General features: G+C 46.3%; 1 protein-coding gene across 1 annotated transcript in view; it reads left to right on the top strand.

The window, feature by feature from the left end:
• Etv6 (ETS variant transcription factor 6) overlaps window positions 1-20015 on the top strand; it is a 232240-nt gene extending 212225 nt beyond the window's left edge. Inside the window, exons 6-8 of the mRNA XM_050123220.1 lie at window positions 12404-12546; window positions 13758-13858; window positions 17341-20015. Of these exons, the coding sequence (XP_049979177.1) occupies window positions 12404-12546; window positions 13758-13858; window positions 17341-17446 (350 nt within the window). The 3' untranslated portion in view covers window positions 17447-20015. The remainder of the gene's footprint in view (window positions 1-12403; window positions 12547-13757; window positions 13859-17340) is intronic.
• Window positions 20016-26477: the final 6462 nt, after the last annotated feature.

The raw sequence follows: 26477 nt of genomic DNA, 5'->3' as shown, positions 1-26477 counted from the left end.
TAGCCTTGCTGTCCCTTGGCTGTCATCTGCAGTGCTGTCCTTGAGGGCCTGGCTGCCTTGTCGAGGTTTGGTATGTTTGTTTATATCTCACCACAGACTTCTTGAGAATCCGAAGATAAGCATATAAGTCCAGAAAGAGGATGTGCGTGAGAGAAGGGAGAGAGGAAGGGAGGGAGGGGTGAGAAAATTGTTCAGACATACATAGCGTCTTCCCTTGTAAGCTGCACACCTGTTTTGTTGAATCCTACCACCGCTTTTAGGACCATATAGTCAAACATCAGTGGTATGATGAATATAGGCTCACCAGTTAAGATGCAACTGGAGATACCAGTAAGTGATTTTAGTCAGTCTCACAAAGGCAGAGGATCATCTTATCTCGCATTTGTGGGTCTTCAATCTCATGTAGATATTTAAACTCATATAGGCACAGGTGTGAAAATATAAGAAACTATGTAGGGTGGTAGCAAACGAAATGAACAGGAAGGGAGGGGGAAGAAAGGGGAGGCAGCAGGTATGGTGGACTATGCTCAATTACATTATATACTTGCACAAAAGTGGCCTTGTGCTACCTGGTGTAATACAAATAAAGCCCCGTGGAATATTCGGTCAAGTGATAAACCTTGGTATCCGCAGAGACTTTGTCTTGAGGACACTTAGAAAGACCTGGTTTCTGTTTTTCCTTGACTCTAGGAAGACAGAATGTTCTAGAAGATAATCTTAGGTAGGAGCAGATCTTCCAGGGACAATGCATTCTTTCCTACAGATGACTGATTGAGTCCCATACAAATGTATATTAATATTCTTATGATCTTTGTAAATATTGTAAAATCTCTAAATATGTACATTACGTACCGTACCCAAATTGCAGATGAGCCACTTTAACTGACAGGCATTGCTCTTGCAGGGATGAAATGCCAGGGTGGGGTTGGGTGGGCACTGAGGTCCTGTTCTGCAAGTCCACAATCTGATACTGAGTCTTGGTTCTGCAGAGATGACGGACAACCCCACACTCCTCTGCCCATTTGTAGGATCCCCCTACCTGTGTCCCCCATCCTTCTATCTTCCTGGGCTCCTAAGAGCTTAGTAAAAGAGATTCCGTTTGTTGAAGGTCAAATTCTGTGAGTCACTGCTGTTTCTGCTGTAAGGCCTGTCTACTGAGCACCAGAGACGCCTTTACAGACGCTCTGTAAACCTGCTGTTAGATGAGAAAAGGTAGCTCCTTGAAGCCCTTTAATTGAGCACAGCACAGGAAGAGATGAAAGTGCTGCCAAATGTCACACTGATGAGTAACTTAGCTGGAGGGTGTAGACAGAAACACTACTTAGCAGTGTGGAGCAAAACACAAGCCCAGATTCTTACCATTCAGATATGATTGGCTTGGGTATGGGAGGATTTAGGCCTTCAGACAGGTAAGAGGGCTGTGTGCTGCACTCTTGCGGGGTGGGAGTTCACAGAGGCAAAAGACTCAGTCTTTGACATAAGAGAGCTGAGCACAGTTCACTAAAAGTAAAGATTGTGAGGCACACAGGTCTTATGACTCCTACTGAGCACCACAGGAGGCCCGGACTGCCTTTCAGATGGGCTTTAAAGAGTACTCAACTGGGCAGGGTGTGGGAAATCTGCCTTTAATCCCAGCACTTGGGAGGCAGAGGCAGGCAGATCTCTGTGGGTTCAAGGCCAGCCTGGTTAACATAGCAAGACCTTGTCTCAAAATACAATTTTTAAATAAATAAATAACAATACTGCTTAGACTGTGGGGAATAAAGAGAAAGGAGCCATTCTAGATGGAGAAAAGTCAGGACAAATACAAGATACAAAGCCCCGTGTTCTCTTCTATTTCTAGTAGAGATATGAGGCCAAGAGCTCAAGTCTGTGTGAGTCAATTAAAAAAAAAAATCATGTTTCATAAACTCTTCTGAAAAAAAAAAAAGGTGAATCATGCAAGTAAAAGACCACATAAGCTATGACAGTTTACCCTGGGTATTAACCATATAATAACATTTAGTAGGTGGTTGGCAGTTTAAATACAAGTTAAATCTATTTAAATATAATATGTTTTTTATTTTTATTTTGAAGATTATAAGAGGGCTTGTTATTAAGAGTTTGGGGTGCTGGAAAGGTACCTCAGAGATGGCATGTTTAGGTAACATGCACACGACCAGTTTAAGAAGCTGGAGAAATCGTGGTAGAACATTTCACAGGACAGATTCCTGGGTCCTGTTTTTATTGACCAGTCCGTGGTTTATATAACATTGGGCTTCTTTCTGTCCATATTTTCCGCTGTCATCAGGAAGGGTTTGGGGAGGGAAGTGGGAAGTCTCTGTCAATCTCCTCCAACTTTTACCCACATGCAGAAGAAGGCCTAGGGTGTGCTTCCCCCTCATCCCGCCCCAGTGAGTTTCAGAAGCACCGATGAGAATGACGTCGTGTGGTGCTGGGGGCTAAGTTCCCAGTGTGCACAGTAGCCCCCACCCTTTAGCTGCAGCTTCAGTTACATGAAACGGGAAATTCCAGAAGGCAGCTGTTTAAATAACTCACTATGAAGTGTCATTGCAGTTGTAATATTTTATTACTGATTGCTTTGTCAGTCTCGTGTATGTAATTTATAAATCCGACATCATCATAGGCATGCATAGATGGGAAAAATAATACTGTATGTCGTGTGTATTGACTCAGTCAGAACATGGTTTCCATGGTTTCCGGTACCCACTCCAGACCTGGGAAAGTGTCCTCTGCAAGTAAGCATCAGGCTTGGTGTTGGAGTCCCTTCTTAGGACTAGATGAGCTCACTAGAAATGACTTTCCAGGTAAACCTGAAGACGGAGCTCAGTCATAACAGCCTCAAGTCTGTTTTCCCATTCTACCCAGAGATTTCCCAGCACGGATCGGAAGCCTTGGCCAAATCCAGCCACCACCTGATTTTGTAAATAAGTTTATTGGGGACAGCTCCACTTTTGTTAAATGATTGTCTGTGTCTACTTTCAAACCATAGTTTGAACCAATTGAGTTGCTCCAGAGAGCCTATGGCCACAAAGTCTTAAATATCAACCAGTTGACCTGTGTTCCCCATCACTATTCCCATGAGCAGTCGTTATGCTGAGAACCTCAGACACATAGCATAGGCTGATGGAGCAGAGACCCGTGTCCCCCATCACTGTTCTCATGAAGAAGAGTCTGGAATGCTGAGAACCTCAGACATAGCATAGGCTGATGGAGCAGTCTTGCTGGCGAGGACTTACTTGCACTTGAGGTGATGAGGCGTGCCAGAGGCAAGTGCAAAGAGCAACAACTAAGGATGTCAGAGAGCAGACAAGTCCGGGTCTGCAGGCTGTGCTCCGAGAACAGTGCAGCACAATTGCAGTAGCGTCATCAACATAAAATAAAATACAGCTCAGTAACATAGAGTCTTTGTACATTTGAATTTGTAGTCCCACATTTGTTCATTTATTCAAAAATTATCCTGTCTTTTCTATGTGTAAGACATTGTTCTAGGTGAAAGACACAAGGTTGCTTTGGACTCCCGATCCTCCTACCTCAACCTCCTGAGAGTTGGAATTGCTGGTGGACACCATCATATTGGGCTCAGACAAACCTTTCTAAAAATTTTTAAGTTAGGTCATTTTGATTTTCTCTTCAGTAGGTTTTCTTTTTGTTCTTTCCTTGACCGTAATTGGCAGGTATTTATGTGCCAAGGATGAATTCATTGCTAATCTGACATTTGTTTTATAATCCACTGTCAGTTTATTTGTTTGAGATAGGGCAGCCCGTGCTGTCCTCCCAGCTCAGTGTGCTGAGCTCGTGGGCTTGAACCACCACGTCCAGCCTCCTAGTTCATTCTCAGCTCATTCACTAAACAAGAGTGGGGACGTGGGTCAAAGCCCATGACCAGGATGACAGAGTCTTTCCTTTCTTGTGTGTACCTCACACTTCTTGTGATGGAGGGCTGCACTCTCCCAATTTTGTCAAACTTGAACTTCTTCCAGGATGCCATTGGTCAGTGGACTCATTGATCCTGCAGCTGATAAGACTTAGAATTCCCTCCCACTTCAGGAGCTCCTCACTCCCAACTCCTCAGTGACAGAGTTCGTGACAGTCTTCCAGATCCTCAGACCTTTGGGGGAACTTGAAGAATGCTTACCTTCAAGAATCCGTCTTCAGAGCTGGGCGGTGGTGGCGCACGCCTTTAATCCCAGCACTTGGGAGGCAGAGGCAGGCGGATCTCTGTGAGTTCGAGACCAGCCTGGTCTACAAGAGCTAGTTCCAGGACAGGCTCCAAAACCACAGAGAAACCCTGTCTCAAGAAAGCAAAAAAAAAAAAAAAAAAAAAAAAAAAAATAGAAGAAGAAGAAGAATCCATCTTCAGAATGTGACTAGGGGAACATGAGCCTCATATCATGCTTGTCACGGGCCCACACAGTGTACTTTCATGATTTGACTTACTGACTGGAGGAGCTATTTGTAGAGAAACTCAAGTCAGAAAGCCTCCAGAGGGAAGCAGTGTGGAATATGGGAGAGACCCCTAAAATTGCAGGCCGTTTGGGGGGTAGTATAGAAACCTAATCAGTAGAAGTTTCCTATCATATACACACCTGTGAAGGCCATCTAAATGAAATTAGATCTTTATTTGGCTAGTAAACAAATAGCTATTTGGCTGTTTAAAAAGTAGGTGGCAATAAATAAAATTACTCCTAATGACATTCTGTTAATATTCAGATCAGAGCCTTGTTCAGCCATCATCAAAGAAACTTCCTCCCACAACAGATGGGAACAAATACAGAGACCCACAGCCAGATTATATGCAGAGAGTGGAAGACCTTAGAACTCAACCCTAAACAGAATGTCTCCAGCAAATCCCTCCCCTTAGAGCTCAGGGAACCCTATGGAAAAGGAGGCAGAAAGAATGAAAGAGCCCTAGGGGATGGAGAACACCAAGAAAACAAGGCCCTCTGAATCAATAAAATCAATGTACAATGAACTCACAGACCATGGCAGCCTGCACAGGTGTGCATCCGGCCTTCTGCATATATAATATGGCATCCACTTTAGTGTTTCTGTGGGATTCTTGAGTGTGTGAGTGAGTCCCTGATTTTTGTGCTTTCTATTGGTCCCTTTTACCTTTGTTTGTTTGTTTGTTTGTTCATTTCTTTGTTTTGTCCAATTCCAATGTGTTAGCTTTTGTTTTATTGTTATCTCTTAGAAGCCTATTCGTTTTCTAATGAGAGAAAGAAAGGGAGTGGATCCTGATGGATCTGGATGGGAGGGGGGTTGGGGAGAAATGGAGGAGTAGAGGGAGGGGAAAGTGTGATCAGGACTTACGTGAGAAAAAAATCTACTTTCGGTAAAAGGGGGGGAAAGAAAAGAAAACTCAGGGACAGTGGTGGGATACTTGGCCCCGGAGACCCTGGGGCAGTAGAGGACACACACTGTACTCAGCCTCCCACCTGCCTTCTCCATTTCCTTCCCAGAAATTCTGAGTGTGAGCAACTTCAAATGAGACTTTGGATTTTCCCTCTCTGTAAATGAGCGTCAGGAGTAGCCTTCAACAAGAATAAACAAAAAGTCACAAAAATGAGGGAACAAGTCTTTCCTAAGCTTTACACATAAGAGGTGAAGGTCTCACATGAGTTCAGAGGATGGAGTTATGGGATGTCTCCATCAGCCAAGGGATCCCATAGTTGTTTTGCACATACTGAAAGAGCAACCCTGTCCTGCACCATCTCAGGGACTGAGCCACTGGAACCCTCAGCCCAGAGCCCTCTCTTGGTAGTATTAGAGAGCCAGGACATCCCCAGGAAAGCAGGATGAACCCGTGTTACCCATTCTCTGAGGTCCGCAGGATGGAATGCAGCTCTTGGGTACTGGAGAAGAGCTAATACTCCAGGCTTGTCTCCTTTCTTATCACTCTGGGATAGTGCACGTTTCTTAGCACTTTTGGCTGATAGTAGAAGACCAGGGAACTACATCACATGAGTGGGTTAGTGCCCACAGGTCAGCGTCCCTTCTCCGCTTCACCACAGAGCTGTCACACTGTGGGTCGAAGAGATAGGATGGGCAGCCCCGGGTGCAGCCAGCACAGGGCTCCATCCTGAGCTAGCATTAGCATTGGCAAGAGGAGGCAGCGTCTGTATCAAGTGAGGCCAACCCACAAAGTGTATCCCTCTGAGTCCTCTCCCCAGCTTCCTTCTGGATTTGCCTTGATGTTCTCTGTCCCCACCATTTTGCTTGGTGTCCCTTTTAGGGGAGGTGGATAAGATAATGACTAAGACCTGAGGAGACCATTTATTCCATCTGGAATGTTCTAAGTGGTTCCGACTTCTCACATTCTGGCTAAGGCTCTGCACTCCGTTTTCAGCGTGAAATCAAAGAGTTTTAAAGAGAAGGAATGTTCAGGGTGCTGTTTTCAAAAAATAGAGCAAGCAACAGCAGTGTGACTGAGAGGAAATGGTGCATGGGACTTGGGAAGATTGTAAATTTCCGCTTACTTAAGTCTCCGTGTGCCTGTAACCCCATGTCCTCACCTCTCTGCTGTCCCCGGATAGAAATTCAGAGGCTGCAGCCATCTATGGCAAAGCAGAAGTACTGCTGGGCTCCAGCTACAGGCTGTATCTCACTGGGATGTGAGTATGAGCCCAGTGTCCCCTTTGCTCCTGCTGTATAACTAACCAGAAACGGGAGAGCCAGCTTGTTTGCAACCATGTGAAACCAGGAACCATCAAGGTGGCTCCTGTTGTCTGTCCCCACCGCACGCTTCCCCAGTGTGCACTCACAGTTTCTGATTTCCTGCGCCACAGCAAACCACAAGCAGTTGTCCATCGTCAGCCCACAGCTGGTAATGCTGGATATGTGGGCTCTACTTCTGGGCCGTCGCAGAACAAGCACAGAGGGAGAAAGGGTGTCGTTATGGCAGATGGACCCCTTAATGTCCTGAACCTGTGTTCCTGTAAGCAGCACCCCAACTTCCATACGCTTGGTATTTAGGACAAAGACCCCTTTGACGTGGGGACTTGTCCTGTGCAGCCTTGGCCAAAAGTACCTCTGTGCACCGCACCTCTAACAACTGGAAGTGTCTCCTGGCATCGCCAGACACCCCTAGGATGGAAAAATCACCCCTCCACTCAGAGCAGTGGCTGTTGCAAGTTAGCTGTCACTTTTCGTCTTACTGTACCTGCTCTGGTGCTGAACTTTCAGTAAACTTAGCAATTTTGAGATCATCAATTTTTGAAACTTCACCAGAGACTCGGCTGTGCCCCATGGTAATGCATACTTACACTCATGGTACTGGCCAGGTTCATACAGTGTCGCTTAGAATTCCTATTTGAGCCAGGAAAACAACACAAAATAACTTTCTTGGAAACCTTCTGGTGAGTTAAATTATTCTTTATCATTACACATTCCCTTTGTCTATAATTTGACCTGCCTACTCAAAATTTTTAAATACAGGTTTTGTCTAACAGGGATTTTATTTTATTTTTTTAGAAGCCATATTGGTTAAGTGTGAATTGCCCATCTTTTTTACAGTCTCTGCTCTGTGAGTTTATACAAAAAGTCTAGTAGGAGACAGCCGTGGGAGTAACACTATTTCCCCCTAACCACAGGAAGGGATTTTTACAATACTTCTTAGAGGCGCAGAGCCGGGTACCTCGCCCATCAGGAAACAGGGAACTGTTCCTGCAGTTGGAAAGTGGCTTTATCCGAGATAATCCATTCCATAAACTTCCTCTTAAGGAGAGATGATCCAACTGATGGGCATTTTTTTTTAAAAAATACTCAAATGTCCTTATATGGAAAAAGGGCCCTTGTCTTAGTTTCTTTTCCTTTTGCTCTGAAAAAAAATACTTGGACAAAAGCAGTTTGCAAAGAGAAAGGCTTTATTCTGGCTCACAGTTCCAGGTACAGCAAGCACATTGCAGTGGGGGAGGGAGCTCAAAGCAGCTGGTGGCATCGCAGCTATGATAGAAAGCAGAGAGGTGGTGGTGATGGATTTTCTTTTCCTTTAGCCCCACATTGGAACGCTTAAATGTTGTTTGTTTGTTTTACTCTTTACTCTTTTGGCTTTTGTGGTGGGGGGTTGCTACCAGGCTCCCAAATAAATCACACATGGAATCTTATTCTTACTGATAATACTTAGGATAATACTCCACAATATAGTGGAATGAAAGCGTTTTGCTGCTCAGCTCCCTTTTTCCACTTATGTAGTCCAGGAGCCCACCTAGGGAGTAGCACCACACACAATAGGCAGGTCTTCCCATCTTAGATATTTCAGTCAGATAATCCTCTACATATGCTCAGAAGCCCGTCTTCCAGGCAATTCCATAGTCTGTCAAGCTGACATTAACACTCGGCAGCATCTCTTTAAGAGAACCACACTTAAAATTAATAAATAACTTGTGTTTAAAAAACAATAGACAGCTGGGCACTGGTGGCGCACAACTTTAATCCCAGCACTTTGGAGGCAGAGGCAGACTGATCTCTGTGAGTTCAAGGCCAGCCTGGTCTGCAGAGAAAGTTCCAGGACACTTAGGACTGTTATATAGAGATACCCTATTTCAAAGGGAAAAAAAATAGAAGAAAAATAATATACATGTATGTTCAGCTTTATAGAAGGATGGACTTCTGTTTTTAGAATTCAGTGCATTTTATTCATCATATTACACTATTTTTACTATAGATCAAAGTGCATCTGTACAACCATGGAGTCAGACAGAGTTTAAAAAATCCCAGGTGAGCCAGGTGGTGGCGGCGCACGCCTTTAATCCCAGCACTCGGGAGGCAGAGGCAGGCGGATCTCTGTGAGTTCGAGACCAGCCAGGTCTACAAGAGCTAGTTCCAGGACAGGCTCCAAAACCACAGAGAAACCCTGTCTTGAAAAAAAAAAAAAAAGACAAAAAAAAAATCCCAGGTGGTCTCTGATACTCATATCTGAAAGACCTAGAGAACAAAAGGATATGCCTTTTCCTTAAGAAATACAGAAAAGAACAATAACTCAAATAGCTTATGCTTCAGTAGTAAATAAGAGAGAACATGGCTGTGTGGTCAGACAGTTATTTTTATCATCTAGGCATAATTTTTTAAAGAAACAGAAATCAATAGTGTTATAAAAGCCACTTACGCTCTGAGCTTGAAGCAACTGCTCTCTGCCGTAAAATTCCCCTCGCTGCTTCCGTTAGTGGCTGAGTAATTCAGTGTGTCTTGAATGTCAACGTTTTTATTACACAGCTGATGCTGGCTTTGCTGGATTAAATGTCATTTAGAGTGATCAATTGGAAGCTTGTTTAGGGTTATTTCCAAATTTATGAAAGGGGAAAAAGTTGCAATACACATGCTCGTGAAGCTTTCCAGAGAAGTCTGTTGTCTGGCAAGCCTGGCCCTGCAGTTTCCACTCATTGGACATATCATGCAGCCACATTCTGGAACCAGTTTGATATCTCTGAAGAGACCAGCTTGAACCCCCAGGGCTGGGTAAGCCTTTAGCTGAAGAAATCATTCGAGGGACGCTGTGTAGTTTCATGGTACCAAGAATGTGCCATGGTAGTAAGAGAGAGAAAGTGTGATAGGAAATCCCTGTGCAGGTGGGGGCGGAGGTCAGGAGAGATGTCCACACTAAGTTTGAACTCTGCAGGAGGCCTGGAGCCCAGAGGACTTCAGTTGCCTTATGTTAGCCTTATTAAGGTGAGCACACTGGAGCCAGGCTTGGTGCACACCTGCAAATCCTCTTACGGGGTAAGTGAAGGCAGGAGGATTCTGGGATGTACTGGCCCATCAGTCTCAGTCTATTTGATCATTGGCCTTCAGGGTCCATGAAAGACTATGTCTCAAAAAATATCGTAGGTAGCAATTGAAAATGCAGTGTTGATTTCTGACCTCCATGCGCACGTGGACTTAAGCTTAGGCACATGCACACATGGTTGCTGCCACCCGGGCATGCAGACTGGACCGTGTGCACACCTTTGCTTCCCCTCACTGAATAGCATTTTATGGGAATGTGCTTGGCTTAGGGAGATGTTCTGCAGTTGGGTGAGACTGCAGGAAACTCAGATGTGCCCACCGTTTGCCATCCGTGCCACCAGACCTGGACAAGGGAGCTTCGGCTCTGTTCTTGTCTCGGTCTGTTCAGGCTGCTGGAACACAATGCCGTAAGATGACTTACAAACAGCAGGAATTCGCCTCACATGGCGCTGCACTCCAGTGACTCAGCACTCGGAGGGTGACGATAGGAAGGGCTGTATACTGAAAGTGTCTCCAAAAAAGCAGGAAGTATCGGAGAAGAGCGAGGAAAAGGGCGTAGAAAGGATTGTGCCACAGATTTCTGGAGGCTGCAGGGCTGAGGGGCAGAGCGCAGCAGGGCTGAAACCTGCTGCTGAATGGGCTTCCTCACCCCTAGATAGCCTCTTCTTGCTGTGTCCTCACAGGTAGATATGTAAGGGATCGTTTAGAGATTTTTTTTTTTTATAAAGGCACTAATGGGGGCTAGAAAGCTGCTTGGGAGTACTTGCTCTTCCTGCAAAGACCCCAGGTTCAGTTACCAGCACCCACATGGCAGCTCCAAGTCTAGGGGATCCAGTACCCTCTTTTGGCCTCCATAGGATCCCACATGCATGTAATAAACATTTATCCACACAGGTACACATAAATAAATAACATGCACATTCACCTATAGGTCTTCTGTTCCAAGCCATCTGGTCAACCCCCTGGAACCATGCAGTAAGCAGCTGGAAAAGGCATCTTCCTACTCTTAGCCAGGGGCCAATCCAACACTAGCAGGACATGGGAGGCACATGTCTGTCTCTGCTTTACCTGTTGGGCTAAGCTGGAGAATGAACCAGATAGACCCAGAAAGGCAAGGATCCACTGGACTGAGCAGAATACAGGGCTGCACTACATCAGCTGATGAATGTTTGCTGCCTGACCTCATCATCGGGTATCAGTTGTGCACATGAGAAATGACTTTCTTGCACCGAGTTCCTTTCTACCATGATTCCATTATGATAAAGCAACTTGAAAGACTGCCAAAGAATGATTTAATGAGACTATCTATCTGTATTTCTTTTTAAAATGCTAGCCACAGTCCCCACGGCCAACGTCACCAAGCCACAAAGTTTTTAATTTCCCATTGTTTTTCATTTATTGCTTGCTTTTTAGCCCCTGTCTTCCTCTATCCATTCAGCATCTCCTGCCAACTTCAGAATAATCTTTAAACTCTAATCTTTTAACTGTTTCTCACGCTGTTCTCATTAGAACCTCAAGGTTTTCTTTCTGGTCTTGGGAAATGGGTCATTCAGTAAAGTGTTTGCCACGTAAGCATGGAGACCTGATAGTGACATCCCAGTGCTCACATAAGAAGTCAGACATGACAGTACATGTCTGTAAACCCAGCTCTCGGGAGACAGAGACAGGGGGAGTCCTGGAGCTTGTCTCGAAAATAAATGAATAAATAAGGTAGATGAAGGGGCTGGAGAGGAAGCTCAGTGGAGTGAATGTTTGCTATGTAAACAGAAAGACCTGAGTTTCAATCCCTTGCACCACGTAAAAGTTAGGCATAGCCATGCATGGCTGTAACCCCAGAACAGGACAGGGATGGATACTGCAGGGTCCTTAAGCTTGCTGGTCAGCTATCCTAGTCAGAACGGTGAGTTTCAGGTTCAGCGAGACCCTGGCTCAAGACAGGAAGGTAGATAATGGTGGGGGAGGACACCCGGTGTCTCCTTGCTTTCTAGTGTGAACACATGTGCCACACACTCTGCCTTCCTAGTGTGTGCACGTATGCCACACACTCTGGCTTCCTAATGTGTACACATATGCCCATACGCTCTCCCTTCTAGTGTGTGCACGTATGCCACACACCCTGGGTTCCTAATGTGTACACGTACGGCCACATACTCTGCCTTCCTAGTGTGTACGCATACACCACACACACTCACATAGAAAAAGTTAGTAATAAGATGGAGAGTGATTGAGGAAGACACTTACTTGTGTCAACCTCTGGCCTGCACAGACACACGCGCACACATGCGTGCGCGCGCGCGCGCGCGCACACACACACAGACTGTCTTCCATTGTCCATCTAACCATTTTATAGCCCCCTGTCAAAGCCTGTTTATTCATTTGCAGGTACAGCTTGGTGCCTTATCCTTCAGATGGGCTGGTTCACCTTCAGGTTTTGTCACGACTTTGAACAAGTCTTTTCCTCCTCCTTGGTCCTCATATAGAGGTGATGACCTCGGTCAGCACCCAGCCTTCCTGGGTCAGAGGTCAACAGGCTCTCACTGGACCCATTTCATCTGTGAAATGAGGAAATAAGAGAGTCAAAACCAGGCCCAAGCTGTGGTTACAAACCCTTTTTCTGAATCTTGTGACGGCCTCCACAACAATCCTTGTCAACAGCACTCTCCCTTTTCCTCTGTAGACTGTAGACTGCTTTGGGATTACGTCTATCAGTTGCTCTCCGACAGCCGGTACGAAAACTTCATCCGATGGGAAGACAAGGAATCCAAAATATTCCGGATAGTGGATCCCAACGGACTGGCTCGCCTGTGGGGAAACCATAAGGTAAAAAGGCCAAATATTTGTTGGGAAAGCTGGTGCCAAAATCGCCTTCCTCCGCGAGTTGGAAGATGGCTGTCTTCCCTGCCTCCTGGGTCTGCTCGTGATTATTTGTTTCTTCCCTCGCTGGACAAACAGTTAGGTAGCTGTGCAGGAAGGAAATGATTAAAGATGCCTTTTTCCATGTGTTGCCTCTGTCCAGGGCCCATTAACCCAGCAGAGCTCTGTTCAGTAGAAGGATTGTAAGGGTCCCCCCCACCCCCGCAGCCACCCTCCTTGACCTGGACCTGCCTCCCCCTGTGGTCCTTAGGTACTGGGGAATAGGGAAGTAGTGAGAGCTGTATGACTCACCAGGGACCTTTGGGAAGTGTCACTTCTGTCCCCAGCAGTTGGAAACTCCCTTTTTCACAAAAGTCCATTTCTGCATGGAAAATATGTTCTGATTATAAAACACCCCCTTTGCGAGGAAGAGGTGCAAAAGAGCCTGCCCCCACGGTTTTCCAAAGTAAAAAGAGGAAGTGGAATTCAAAACATGGTCCTGTATAGTAAGGAAGACGACGGTTCAAGTGTGCAGATATGAAAAAGAGATAACTGTGGCCAGGCCAGCTGACATAGAAGGAACTCTAGGACCAAACCAGGGGTGGAGGTGGGGAGGTGGATACTGAGGTGGCACAGCTGGGCCTCAAGCCTCCTAAGCAGGCAGCCTGAGCCCTTTTCCAGCTGAGGAAGTGCAGCCAAAGGCCATGGGCAAATATGCTGAGGACCCATAAACAGATCTGTAAGTGCATGAGTCGCTGGGGGACCTTCTGCGTACTGCCCATCAACAATGACAGACCAGAGCCAAGTGTGAAAACATCATTGCGACAAAAAAAGAGATTTTATGTGCTCTAAGACGTGAAGGATGAACCACCTGTCTCCCACCCAAGATAGAAGAAGCTAGGTGCCATCTCGGGAGGAGGAAATGAGGGCGGTTACCGTGGGATGTGCTAGGCTAGTTAGCACTCAACTAGGGCAGTTGAGTTTCAGAGGGGGCCTTGGCCACAGTGGCTCTGAGGGCAGGCAGCAGACTCGCAGGTGGAGTTCCCAGGCCGGTGAGGCCATATGGAGCAACTCAACAGCCTTTATTTTAACAGCCGCCTGGTGCCTTCTCTGTGCCTCAGTTCATTGTGTCTTTGTGTTTTTTTTTTTCTCTTTCCCTTCCTCCTTTGAACAAACAGAACAGAACAAACATGACCTATGAGAAAATGTCCAGAGCCCTGCGCCACTACTACAAGCTAAACATTATCAGGAAGGAGCCCGGACAAAGGCTTTTGTTCAGGTAGCGCTTCCTCTTTTTCCTTTCCTTCTTTTGGGAGGATGTGATTTTCCTTACATGAGAGGGAGGAGGGAGACAGTTAAGAACTCTGACTCGCCTTGCTGAGACCCAAAGCCATGATTGCAAATACTGTTGATTGGAAACTGGGTGCTGGTTTGTTAGGATTTAAGGTTTAAAAAAATGATTCTTTTTGCTTAAGTCTGCCCTGTATTAAAGCCAACGCTGAGTGACTCACCTTTAAAATAACATAGTGACCAAATAGCATTATCAGACATTGAAGTCTGGTGGAGTTAAGGGAGCCATCAGAGTAACTTGCCGATTGCAAAGTGATGGATTAAGCAGGAACTTCCAGGTCACCAAACCTGGAAGCTGCTTTGTCAAACTTCAGGTTGTGACCCACAGTGAGTCATTGTGTGGGTGTAAATGGTCAGCAATAGCCTTTTTAATAAATAAATAAATAAATAAATAAATAAATAAATAAATGAAATAGAGAATACAACATGGTGGAATTAGAAATACCAAATTATAGCTCATCAAACAAGACTGACCATTAATTCATAAAGATTTTGTTTACATGTGTGTATTCTTATATGTGTACATACATGTGGAGGCTGGAGGTCAGCCTCTGATGTCATTTCTCAGGCTCTGTCACCTTGAATTTTGAGATGAGGCCCCACTGGCGTAGGCTGGTTAAGGACCTCTGGGGGATCTCCTAGCAGCTGGGATTACTAAGCATATGCCACCGTGTCCCCTTCTGTGTGGGTGGGGACCGAACTCATGCTTGCATGGCAAGTGCTTTACCAACTGAGCCCCTCAAATCGTATGACTTTCAAAGGCGTCACAGTGAGAGAAGTGTGAAAGCCACCAAAGCAGGCTGCCCTCCCCCCTATTCGGATTCCCCATAGCTAACGGTTTCCAGCTGTTTCCGTTACCATGGAGATTGTGATTCCCAGCAGCAGAGGAAGGCACAGATGGAACCCTGACACCGTTGGTCACTGAGGGAGCGGGAAGAAGCGGGATGGATGAGTAGGACCTTAGGTTATAGGGGTTGCCGAGTAGGACACAAGGAATGACAGATGGGGCTGGAGATGGGGATTTGGATCGTCTGCGTACAGGCAGGAGAACATCCCGGTGTATGAGCAGGTGTGCTGACGGGAAAGTACTCATTAGGAGAGCAAGTAAGCCAGACATCAGCACTGAGGTGGAGTGGCAATGTAGGGACAGTAACAATCGTGATCATGTTCAAAAGAAACAGAGAAGACTGTTGAAGAAATGGCAGTAAAACGTAATAAACACGGAAGAGTGCTCCCTGCTGCCAGCTCAGGGCACACCTTTTCTTCATCTGTCACCCCAAAGCTTGAGCTCCCTGTTCTTTTATCCTAGACGACTGGATCCCACGGGGCTCAACTTCGTCAGCTCAGTCATTAGTCTTAAATCTAACTCTAAAAACCCTCCTGAAATTTCCAAGATTCTCGTATGAAGTGCCCACTGATACCATGTTAGTATTCCAGACATGGTTTCTGAAGGCGGGCATCATGGCTGAGGAATTCTGCCCAGAATGCTCTGTTCTCACCAGCTTACCATCGCTGTTTAAATAATCTTGAAGCTGGAGCCATCTTTGACTCTCTCTATATCCAAGTCAGTTACTTGGGTATGCACTACACTGTCTACTGGTCCTGCAGCATGGTCCCTCTCCAATTCTGTGTTGAGGGCCTGAAGCCTGGCGGCTGCATTTCCCAGGGATATAGCCAGCCGGTCTCAGGTTGAAGTCTGTGATAAACGTACTCATGAAATATATGATGGAGAGGAAATGCATTCTGGTTCCTCTGCCAGACATATATATCCCCTTAATTTTTTACATACGCCTACCTTCAAGGCCACCTCAAGTTGACTGTCCTTTATGAAGCCCTGTGCAGCTGCCCAACCACATATAGAAACCCACCTTACCATGTCCTGGTTTCCCTGTGTCCTTGAGTACGCCATAGCATTCATTTTTAATAGTATGTATGGGGCTGGAAAGATTGCTCATCAGCTAAGAGTAGATTACTGCTTTTGCGAAAGCCCCGGGTTCCGTTCCCAACACCCACATGATGGCTCACAACCACTTATAACCCCAGTTCCAGGGTGTCTGGTGCCCTCTTTGGGCCTCTTTTCAGGCTCCTGCATGCACACGGCACACATAAACTCAGGCAGGACATAGACATATATAAAAATAAATCTTTAAAACACCTTTAGCAATTGTGAATAGTATAGTTTAATAATATGCACGGGGGCTGGAGAGATGGCTCAGTAGTGAAGAGCACTGCCTGTTCTTCCAGAGGATTCAGGTTCGATTTCCAGCACCACATGGCAGCTCACAACTATCTGCGATTACAGTTCCGGGAGATTCAACACCATCACACAGACACACATGCAGGCAAAACGCCATTTGCATCTAAAATTAAAAATAAATAATCTTTTTTAAAAATAATATGCTTCATGAAGGCAGAATGTTGTATACTTAAATAAATAAATCTTAAAAAATGAAAATAAATAAAAAATAAATAAATAAAAATAATATGTGGGAAGCCTTCCTCGCCATAACTAAACCATAAGCTCCTAGGAGGCAGAGTTTTCAGAATTTTTTTAATTCTGTGCATACATTAGGGAAAGTTTGAATAAACATTTAATGACTGGCCTGGTGTGGAATATCAGAAGCTTACCATGGCAAAGTTGCCCGAAGGACAGGGCGGTTTTGAAGGCCAAATACAGTGGTTCTGTAAAGTTGGCCTGGGAGGATCTTGAGCAACTTCAGATGTTGAGGAAGAAGTCTTGGCAAGAAGACGAAAGTGAAAGACAGACAGTAGCCGCTGTGACATGCACTGCTCGGGGACCTTAGCCATCTGGAGCAGAGAGGAATGTCAGTAGCTGTGGAAGGTCCTCCAGAATCTGGGGAGAGGCTCTGAGCAAGAGAAAAAGGAGTGCTGTTAGAGAGGAAGCCAGGCTGGATAAAATGGTGGCTTGCTGGTATATGGCTTGCTGCAGTCAAGTGCAGTGGAGTGTGGTCAGTGTGCTTCAGGATGCTTAGGTCGACTGCAGTATGCACCTCTGGAAGGAGTCCAGAAGGTTCCAGATCAGGACAGTGCTGAAAATTTGCAAAAAGGCATGAGCCACAGTTTCTCTCAGAACTAGCAGACAGGAATGGTGAGTTACCAGACACCAACAGTGCACAAACAAGTGTTTCTTGCGGGGCAATGGCAGATGGGTCCGAGACTACATCCCTTCCTTGGAGGAATGATGAGAAGAAAAGTGTGTTTGAGGTAGTTCACAGGTGCGAGGCAGAGCATGAAAAACGGGAAAAGTGCAGACACTGTGGAGGCTAAAGAAAGCCTCATCCCCCACCCCACACCCAAGGAAGGACAGGACATTTGCAACCAGGCTCCCTCCCTGCACTGTGCATCTTTGGGAACACAGACTCTTTTAATCTTTCATTCCTTGCTCTAAAGGTTCATGAAAACCCCAGACGAAATCATGAGTGGCCGGACAGACCGTCTAGAGCACCTCGAGTCTCAGGAGCTGGATGAGCAAGCGTACCAAGAGGACGAATGCTGAGGACCCACCACGGCCTCACCGGCTGGCCAAGAAGAAACCTGCCCACGGGGACCGCTGGAGGTGTGCTGGAGCAGGCGGACTGGGGATGGCTAAGAAAGAAGAGGCCCAGGAACAGCAGGAACGCTTCTCTTCCAGACTGAGAGGGACCCAGAGCACCTTAGACAAACCACGCAGCAACGGCGGCGGGGCTGGAATTCTGGCGGAGGGCACAAGCCTGAGACTCACATGTCACATTTGCGTCTCCTTTGGACCTCTTGTCCTTAGCGCCTCACCCTCACCCTGCACCTGTTGTTAGTCTCACGGTGTTTCTGTTTTTGTTTTTGTTTTTTTTTTTTCTGTTTTTTTTTTTTTTAAGAACATGCAGTTTGACTATTCATTGTTCATACAGGGGAAGACATCACATGTTGTTTTCCTATGGAAATATATCTATTATATATATTATTTTTTATGCAAATCTCACAAAGTACGGCCAGCTCAGCTGGTCAGGAAAGAGACTTGCAGAAGGGATCAGGCTCCTCATTCTCCCGCCACATGGATCAGGTTTGTCCTCTTGCAGTTGGGTCTTGGATGAGAAAAAGAAAAAGAGAGAGATACTTTCAAAACAATGAAAGAGAAAGTTCTCTCTGTCCCCCTTCTGCCCCCCTTCTCTCATTCATCCTATCCCCCTCTGCCTTCTCTGCCTGCTGGTCCATGTCACATGCCTTTCAGCAGACCTAGCCTCGCTAGCACCTAAGCTAAAGAGTGACCCGGCTGTTCCCTGGCCATCAGCCCATAACCAGACCCCTGGGGCACCCATCTGAAGGAGATCAAACACCTCACAAATGCTGCTGTATTTCAGAAAGATCAGTGGAGGTCCAGTTATAAGATAGGCCAAAGGCTGGTCCAGTGATGTGGAAGGCCCTGGCAGCTTGGGATTATACTGAACAGAGTGCCACAAAGTGGGAAAATACGAGATGCTCACACAGACCTAGTAGTGGTCCAGGGTCTAGGCAGAGCTGTTCTGCAGTGAGGAACAGGTTGTGCAGGCTGGGGAGAAAGCAGAGCTGTCGGTTTCATTCCCAAGACTTCTTGCCCTTGTGGGATTGCTGCCACCCCCACTCCAGGTCCTAGCCTTTTGTTGCTTTTCTTTGCTGGTCTTCACTGAACATAGAAGAGAGGATCCTGGTGTGTGGTGTGCAGACTCGGCCACAGCTGGTATATGCACAACCAGCACAGACGGGAAAGTCCTCATTTCTGCTCCTGTCACCGCTGTATTTCGAGAAGACATATCTGTGGCTTTTTTCACCTCGACATAAGGTCGGTAGTATCTTCTAAGATGAGGGGAGTGCTTTGCCTTAGGACTTTTGATAGCAGAGATTTTTAGACGACTGTTTAGCTTCAAGGGAGATTTGGGTTTTGTTTTGTTTTGTTGGTTTTTCAAGACAGGGTTTCACTTTGTAGCCCTGGCTGTCCTGGATCTTGCTTTATAGACTAGGCTGGCTTCAAACTCCGAGATCTGTCTGCCTCTGCCTCCTGAGTGCTGGGATTAAAGGTGTGGATTAAACCACATCCAGCTTTTCCCCCCTTTTTAACCGTCCAGGTGAACTCTTTGAACGGCAATGTTTTTAACCCAGGTGATGAGGCCTGCCTTATCAACCACCGCTTGTCTTTCCTTTGTGTCTTCCACACCCTGAGTGAACATCTCCCTGCCCTCTGTGTGTGTGTACTCGACCAGAGGCAGTACACAGGTGAAGCTCGCAGAGCGAAACTGCCCTCCAACCATTCCAAGTGAGGCACATAGAGGCTAGGAGTACCCAGGCATTTCCCTCTGGGCCTCACTCACCAGACATCAGCTCACAGACATGCAGAAGGACTATGGTTCAGATACTGGAACTGAGTTGATCGGGCTGCTTTAGTCTTGGCTGTGACTCCCGAGTCCCTCCCCCATCTGCCTTCCAAGAGGTCAGTGAGCTTCTGGGTGAAGGATTTGGGCTTAGTATTCATTTGTGGGTGGAGATGAGAGCCACATGCTATGTTTCTTGACATAAAGCAGGCGATACTTTATTTTTCTTGGCCTCTAAAATGACTGGTACCTTATCTCAAGTGGGGAGATTAAGCCAAATTCTTATGTTCTATGAACTCCTGGGTTGAACTAGAGAGAAAGGGTGGGGTTTTTGGTTTTTGTTTTGACTGAGGTCCTGTGTATAACTATGAAATGAGAGATTAAGACACCTCGTTCTGGCCACTTTGCCCACGTGCAGAACCCAGTCTCTCACTGTCCAAAGAATCTTCAGATTGACTGGGGAAGGAAATTCCCTTATTCCCTAAGGGCCCTGGATTAAAAGCATATGAAAGTTTGTAAGGCTTGGGACGGCAGCTTTAGCCGCTTATGTTAGAAATGCTCATTGCAGTGTGGTTGTTACTTCCCACCCGGTGTTTACAGTAATGATTTACGCTGGTTCTCCTAACTGCAAAAGTCCTCATTTGTTTATTTGGGAAGACAAGGCCGGTGTTGTCACCAGGGATACAGTGCTCTCTCAGGCTGCAGACTCAGAGGGTTCAGATTTAGCCCGTCACACCCTGGAGGGAATGCCACTACGAGGGCTTTTGGGGGTTTTTTTTGTGTTTTTTTTTCCATCCACCATGATCTTCCAGCTCAACATTAAGTTTAAAAGGTGATGGAACCAAACTAAGAGCTCGTGTATCAGATGACTAGGGGGCCTTTCTCTGTGGCTGTCCTGGGTTGGATCAGGAAAGGAATTTGCAAGAAAGCTTTGCCACAGGGAAGGTAGACATTGTCACTTAGGTCCTGGAATTCTCTGTCCCGTGTCCTTGACTAGGCGGTCTTCAGGTCTCCATCAGAAGAAAGCAGGGGTTAGACGTTGACAGTGACTTCTCTCAGATCTTCTTGATCCAAAGCAACTTGGTGACATCCAAAGTCAGTGTCACTAATGTTCCTTACCCATTTTTGTTTTTTGTTTTCTTAAGGAGAAGGGGCCTCATAAGAACAAAACAAGCTATAGGCGGCTGGCGGTTTCTCCTTCCCCTCTGACCGAGCATCTTTCACACTAATCCCTTGTCCAGATGAGAACGTCACTTCAGCTGACGTTAGACGGCTGTGAGAGGATTGAGTGGCCACTCTGGCTCCTCACACTGTCAGGAGCCAACCGTAAGCACATGTTGGCATATCCGCTCTTGTTGGCAGAAGAGAACCTGAGAGAGGTCGTGTCACTTACCCTGAGAGCAGATAGCGTGACAGGAACAGAATCAGGATCGGGCTCCAACCTGAGTGTTTAGAATGCAGCTAGAAATTATACTGGTTTAAAGCCCCGTTTGATCCATCCCCAGCAGAGAAACTAAAAGACGCACAGGGTGGTTTGCACTGCCCAGTCATTCGGTGCTAGATGGAGCTCAGCCTGCTCCTCTTCTGAACAGAAACCTAGATTGAGTGACACAAGAAAGCCGGTGGGGCAGGAGCACAGAGGACCACCCGGGCTCCTGCCCATCCGCGAGGCACAGAGAACTAACCTACAATTCTATTGGCCCCATCCGCATCAACACTAAACAACAGCGAACTCCCAGCCTCTCACCCTCCTCGCAAGTGAACACTCTTCTGAGGATTTCTCTTTGCGACTGCACCCACCTACAAGCCAGATGAATCTAGAATGAATTTTTGTTGTTGTTGTTTAGTTTCTAATCTCTTGTTTATGAGGTGTGGGGTTTATAAGGGACTGAATCAAATGAATGTAACAAAAAAGAAAAAAAACAAACAAAAAAATGCCTTTTCTCAGGGCCAGTGAGTTGCAAATAATTTTTAAAGAAAAGCCTATAATTACATCATCTCAATAAATTTTTTTATAAAAAAAAATAAAGTTCCAAGTCTCTGTTTTTAATAATATGAAATGGAGTCAGACAGGCAAGGTACTGTGATGATGTAAATCCTGTCTACTCAATTATGAAATAAAGTGCAGTCCCGGTTTCTCCTGGCAGGAAGCTGCCATTGCCCAGCAGTCTGCAGGAGAGCTTTAGACAAGAGGCCCCAGGAAGGTCACAGCAGATCACTTGAGCGGCTGCCACAGGTGGAAAAATCTGCCTGAAGGAGCTCGAGTCAGCTGTGCCAAGGATGTACCAGGTCGCTGAACGGTCGGTTGGGAGCAGGTTGAGTAACCCTGGTTGGGTTGTACCTGCAGGGTAGTCCACACAAAAATGTGAGGCCACACCCAGCCCTCTGGGAGCCTGGAAGGTCAAAAGACAGCACTCTGTCTCTGCCATACTGGTAGGACCACCAACCAGAGAGCCCCTGAGATTTCAAACTCAAACCGCACAGCAGGCTGTGATGGTACACAGGGAAGGTGGAGGCAGGAGGATCAGGGGCTTGGGGTCAACCTCAGCTGATAACACCTCCGAAGCCAGCCTAGGTTGCATGGAATCTTACCTCAAAAAATAAACTACAGATCACACACAACAGGCCCCGCAAGTATCTGTTCGCCGGCACAATGGACAGAGATTCAGAGACCATGAAAGCTGGCAAATGGCAGCCTCACAGCAGCTCAGACAGTAGGTTTGGAACACGGGAGTTTAAAATGATCTCAGAATAGGTCATATTGCTTCTCTCTTTGTGTTGTTCCAGGGTATTCCTGGGCTGGAATGCTTTAGGCTACATCATCAGAGCACCTGATCAAGTAAAGTTTAGGAAGCAGTTTCTGGGGAGCTCCATTCTCAATATGAACCATCTGGGAGTTCCTAGTAATGCAGGTTGTCAGTTGGGAATTCCATATCTGGGGTGGCGCCTGCAGAATGTCCAGGCCTCCAGGTAGTGCTGCTGTGTGCAGGGGTTTGGCACTCCTGGTTGATCTGTTCACCGAGCTACAAAGGGGCCCCCAGCCTCTGAAGTGACGGTGGTTCATTTGTATTGCGTGTACACACGGACAGTCTAAACATGTCTGAACAGGCATGGACCTCAGAACGAGGCCAGGCAGACACAATCGTACAAAACGTCGGCACGCTCCATCCAAACCTCTTTAGCAAGCAATCTTCTCTAGAGATGAGCGCTTTTGGAGAGCAGCTGGAGCTGGTGAGCTGCCCTTGCAAAGTGCACGGTCACTTATCTGCTTAGACCCACTCGCCTGTCCATTCACCCTAATCCAAAAAGAAAGGAAGGGAGCGCTGCCACCTGTCCTGTCTGTGGACTGTGGCTCTCTGTCTAGAATTACTGGCCAGAGCCTGAATGAATGTGTGGCTGGGTGTTTGCTGAGGGCTCCTCGGAGCACAAGGCTAGACCACGACTGTGCCAGCCTGAAAGTGCTTGTTAATCACCTGGGGATCTCAAATATATATATAGTTTGTTTTGACATGGCCTCAAGTAGCCCAGGGTGGCCTCCAACCCCCTATGTAGCTAAATATAACCTTGAACTTCTGACTTTCCTGCTCCCATCCCAAGTGCTGGGATTACAAGCATGACCACCATGCCTGGTTTATGCAGTGCGAGGGGTAGAATCCAGGACTTCAGGCATTCAAGGTAAGCACTCTAGCTGCTGAGTTATGTGTCCTGATCTGTGCTCCCTTAATAATGTTGTAGGACCCACATCTGTTTTAGTACAGTATCAATGGGCAGAAGAGCCTTTGTACTTACTGTAGTCTCTGCGTGGAATTTAGATTCTCTAGCCCACTGCCCCCTTTCATGCTGAAAGCTGAACCCAGGGCTTGTGCATGCCGAGCAAGTGCTCTACCACTGACCTCCATCCTCAGCATGACTCTGCATTTCAGACAAGCTCTAGGTGATGCTGCTGCTGCTGCTGGTCCTCAGAGCACACTCTAGTAAGTGCTCAGCGATTTCCACACAGGCACAAGACTCTGACCCTACTGCTAGCCTCGGCAAGCCCATCTCATCACTGGTGTTCCCTCCCTAAGATCCCTTCCTGCAAGAAGGTTGATTCTTCCCAAGGGTAGCATTGAGAATGAATGTCATAGAAAAGCAGCATTGCCAAGTAGGGGATGGTGCCATTTACATACTAGACCTGGATACGGGTGTCCATAAGCAGATGCCTAACAGCTGTCTCCCTGTCACCCCTGCCTGTCTCTTAGCCTTCACTGTGCAGATACAGAGCTAGCAGTACTGCCCGTGATGCTCTAAAAGGCGTAAGGCTTGATGGGCAGATCTTCTGTCTGGGCTGTCTATGATGTTGACATTCAAAGCATACAACCTTTGGTCAGTGTCCACACTATCAGTACTTACAGGGCTAGGAAGATGGCCCACTGGGTACAACACTTGCAATGCAGGCGTAAGGCACCAGAGTTCGGATACCCCAGAACTGGCATCCATGCCAGGTGGCGGACTGCCTGTAATCCCTGTGCTTAGACAGCAGAAGATAGAGGATCCCCTGGACACGATGGCTACCTGTGTTAGCTATCTCAGCAAGCTCTGAGTTCATCTGAGAGATCTTACCTTTATGAATAAGGTGGAAAATGATCAAGGAAGGCTGTGGTGTCAACCTCTAACCCCCATGTGTATGTGCAGAAATGCACATGAACCCTTGCACATTTGAACATGGATACACTTACTGCCTATGTATATAAAATAAATAAATAGGTGGGTTTTTTTTTATAAGAAGACACTCACCTCTACAAGAGAAGAGAAAGTCTCCGTTAGTAAAAACCACTAAAGAAATTCTGCCTGACATCTCAAACAAGAGACCACTTTCTCTCCAAACTCCCCTTAGCACTGCCCTCCAAGAATCTTGATGTGGGATTCCCCTCTGTATGCTGTGAATACCACTGGTTAATAAAGAAACTGTCTTGAGCCTGTGATAGGGTAGAACATAGGTAGGCAGGGAAAACTAAACTGAATGCGGGGAGAAAGGAGGCGAAGTCAAAGAGAGAAGCCATGGAGCCGCCACCAGAGACAGACATGCCGAATCTTTGCCAGTAAGCCACAGCCATATGGCAATATACAGATTAATAGAAATTGGCTAAATAAAGATGTAAGAGTTAGCGAATAAAAAGCTAGAGCTAACTAAAGCCAAGCAGTGATTTAATTAAACAGTTTCTGTGGGATTATTTCGGGACTGAGTAGCCCCGAACAAATTAGCAGCCTCACTGCAGCATCTTCTGAGGACTCGACCAGAGCTTTGGTCATGAGATCGTGTTCTAGTTTGACTTTCATTACTATACTAAATTACCCTGACAAAAGGCAAGTTATGGGAGAGCAGATTTATTGTAGGCCACAATTCCAGGTTCTGATCCATGACTGAGAGAAAGTCAAGGCTCCTGGAACTTAAGACAGCTAGTCACATCACATCCAGGAGCAGAGAGAGAATAAGTACACCAACCCAATGTACAGAGTCCACACTGAGACTTCTCAGGCGATTCTAGGTTGCATCGCATTGACAGCTGTGTCTAACCATCCCAGACCCCATATCAGAGAACATGTGATGTATGAATCTCTGGACAAACTAGAAATAGTCCACATGTCCTTCCATTGGTAAGTTCATAAGGTGAACACACAATAGCCACACATTATGTTATATTAAAAGAAGTCAAGATCGAGGCATTGTGCATGGCTCCATTTATACTGAAATTCTAGTCAAGACGATCAGAGACATTTTCCTGGACACAGAGATGGAAGTGAGCAGAAGTTTGAGCAGAAACAAGAAGGAGGTTTGAGCACTGGCTGCCCTTCCAAAGATCCTGAGTTCAATTCCCAGCAACCACATGATGGCTCACAACCATATGTGATGAGATCTGGTGTCCTCTTCTGGTGTACAGGCATACTTGGAGGCAAAACACTGTATATGGAATAAATAAATAAATAAATCCTTAAAAAAAAAGGAAGGAAGGAAGGAAGGAAGGAAGGAAGGAAGGAAGAAAAAAAAGATGGAAGAAAAAGAAAGAGATACCCTGAAACCGGATCATTGGGCTAACTACAGAAATGCAAATTTGCTAAAATTCATTGTTTGCTTTGGGGCAAGGAAATTGGCTCAGTAGGTAGAGTGGTTGAGACATGAGAATGAAAACCTGAGTTCAGATCCCCCCAGCATCCCTGTAGTGTCAGTAACCCCAGTGCTAGGGAGGCAGAGACAGGTGGAGCCTGTGGGCTCACTGACCAGTGAGTCTACCTGAACTGGGGAGCTCCAAGTTCACTGAGCCTGTCTCAGAAAAATGAGGTAGAGAGCCATGGAGACACCTGATGTTGACCTCTGGCCTCCACACACACGTGCCTGTGACCATGCATCAGCCTGCCCCCGTGCACAGGCACACGTACACAAATAATAAAATGGTAATTGAGAAAGATAAACAGCATAGACCTCTGGCATTCAACTCCACAGGCATGTGCACCTACACACATAAATTTGAGCAAGTACACACACACATAGACCACAAACATACACAGAGACAAATACACACTAAAAGGAAAATGGTGTGTGGGGGATATTATGCTTTAGCTGGGCATAGTGGCACATGCTTATAATCTTAGCATTTGGGAGCCTGGAGGAGAATGATCAAGAGTTTGAGGCCAGTCTTGATATAAATAAGATACTGTATCAAAAAAACAGGAAAGAAAGGAAGGAACGAAGGAAGGAAGAAGGGAGGGAAGAAAGGAAGGAAGGAAGGAAGGAAGGAAGGAAGGAAGGAAGGAAGGAAGGAAGGAAGGAAGGAAGGAAGGAAGGAAGGAAGGAAGGAAGTTCTTTAAAGTGATAAGCAATTTAGATCAACCAACTCATGCTGGCTGCGTGGTAGATGGATAGGATCCGTCTTCAAGAACATGACATGGGACTGAAGCCCCAGGAAAAATACACCACTACTGTGAAGTGAGATGCTAGTAGATAGCATATGACACAGCACAAATCTCTCCCCACATCCCAGTACACCCCGGGGCTGTGATTTCCATCAGTTCATGGCATCCAAGTGAATAAAAGCTCTCAAAAACGCTGTCAGCTACTGACACCCTAAAAAGGAACGCAAGAAGCTCACAGCCCTTGTTGGAGACCCAGAGTCATCGGTGCATGGCGTTAGGCCACTAGTTCTCAATCTTCCTAATGCTGCGACCCTTCAA

This window comes from Alexandromys fortis, unplaced genomic scaffold, assembly GCF_014885135.2.
Source record: "Alexandromys fortis isolate MF-2015 unplaced genomic scaffold, M_Fortis_MF-2015_v1.1 scaffold_223, whole genome shotgun sequence".
Taxonomy (NCBI): domain Eukaryota; kingdom Metazoa; phylum Chordata; class Mammalia; order Rodentia; family Cricetidae; genus Alexandromys; species Alexandromys fortis.
Note: the sequence above shows the minus strand (reverse complement) of the source record. Positions and strands in the feature narration are given on the sequence as shown.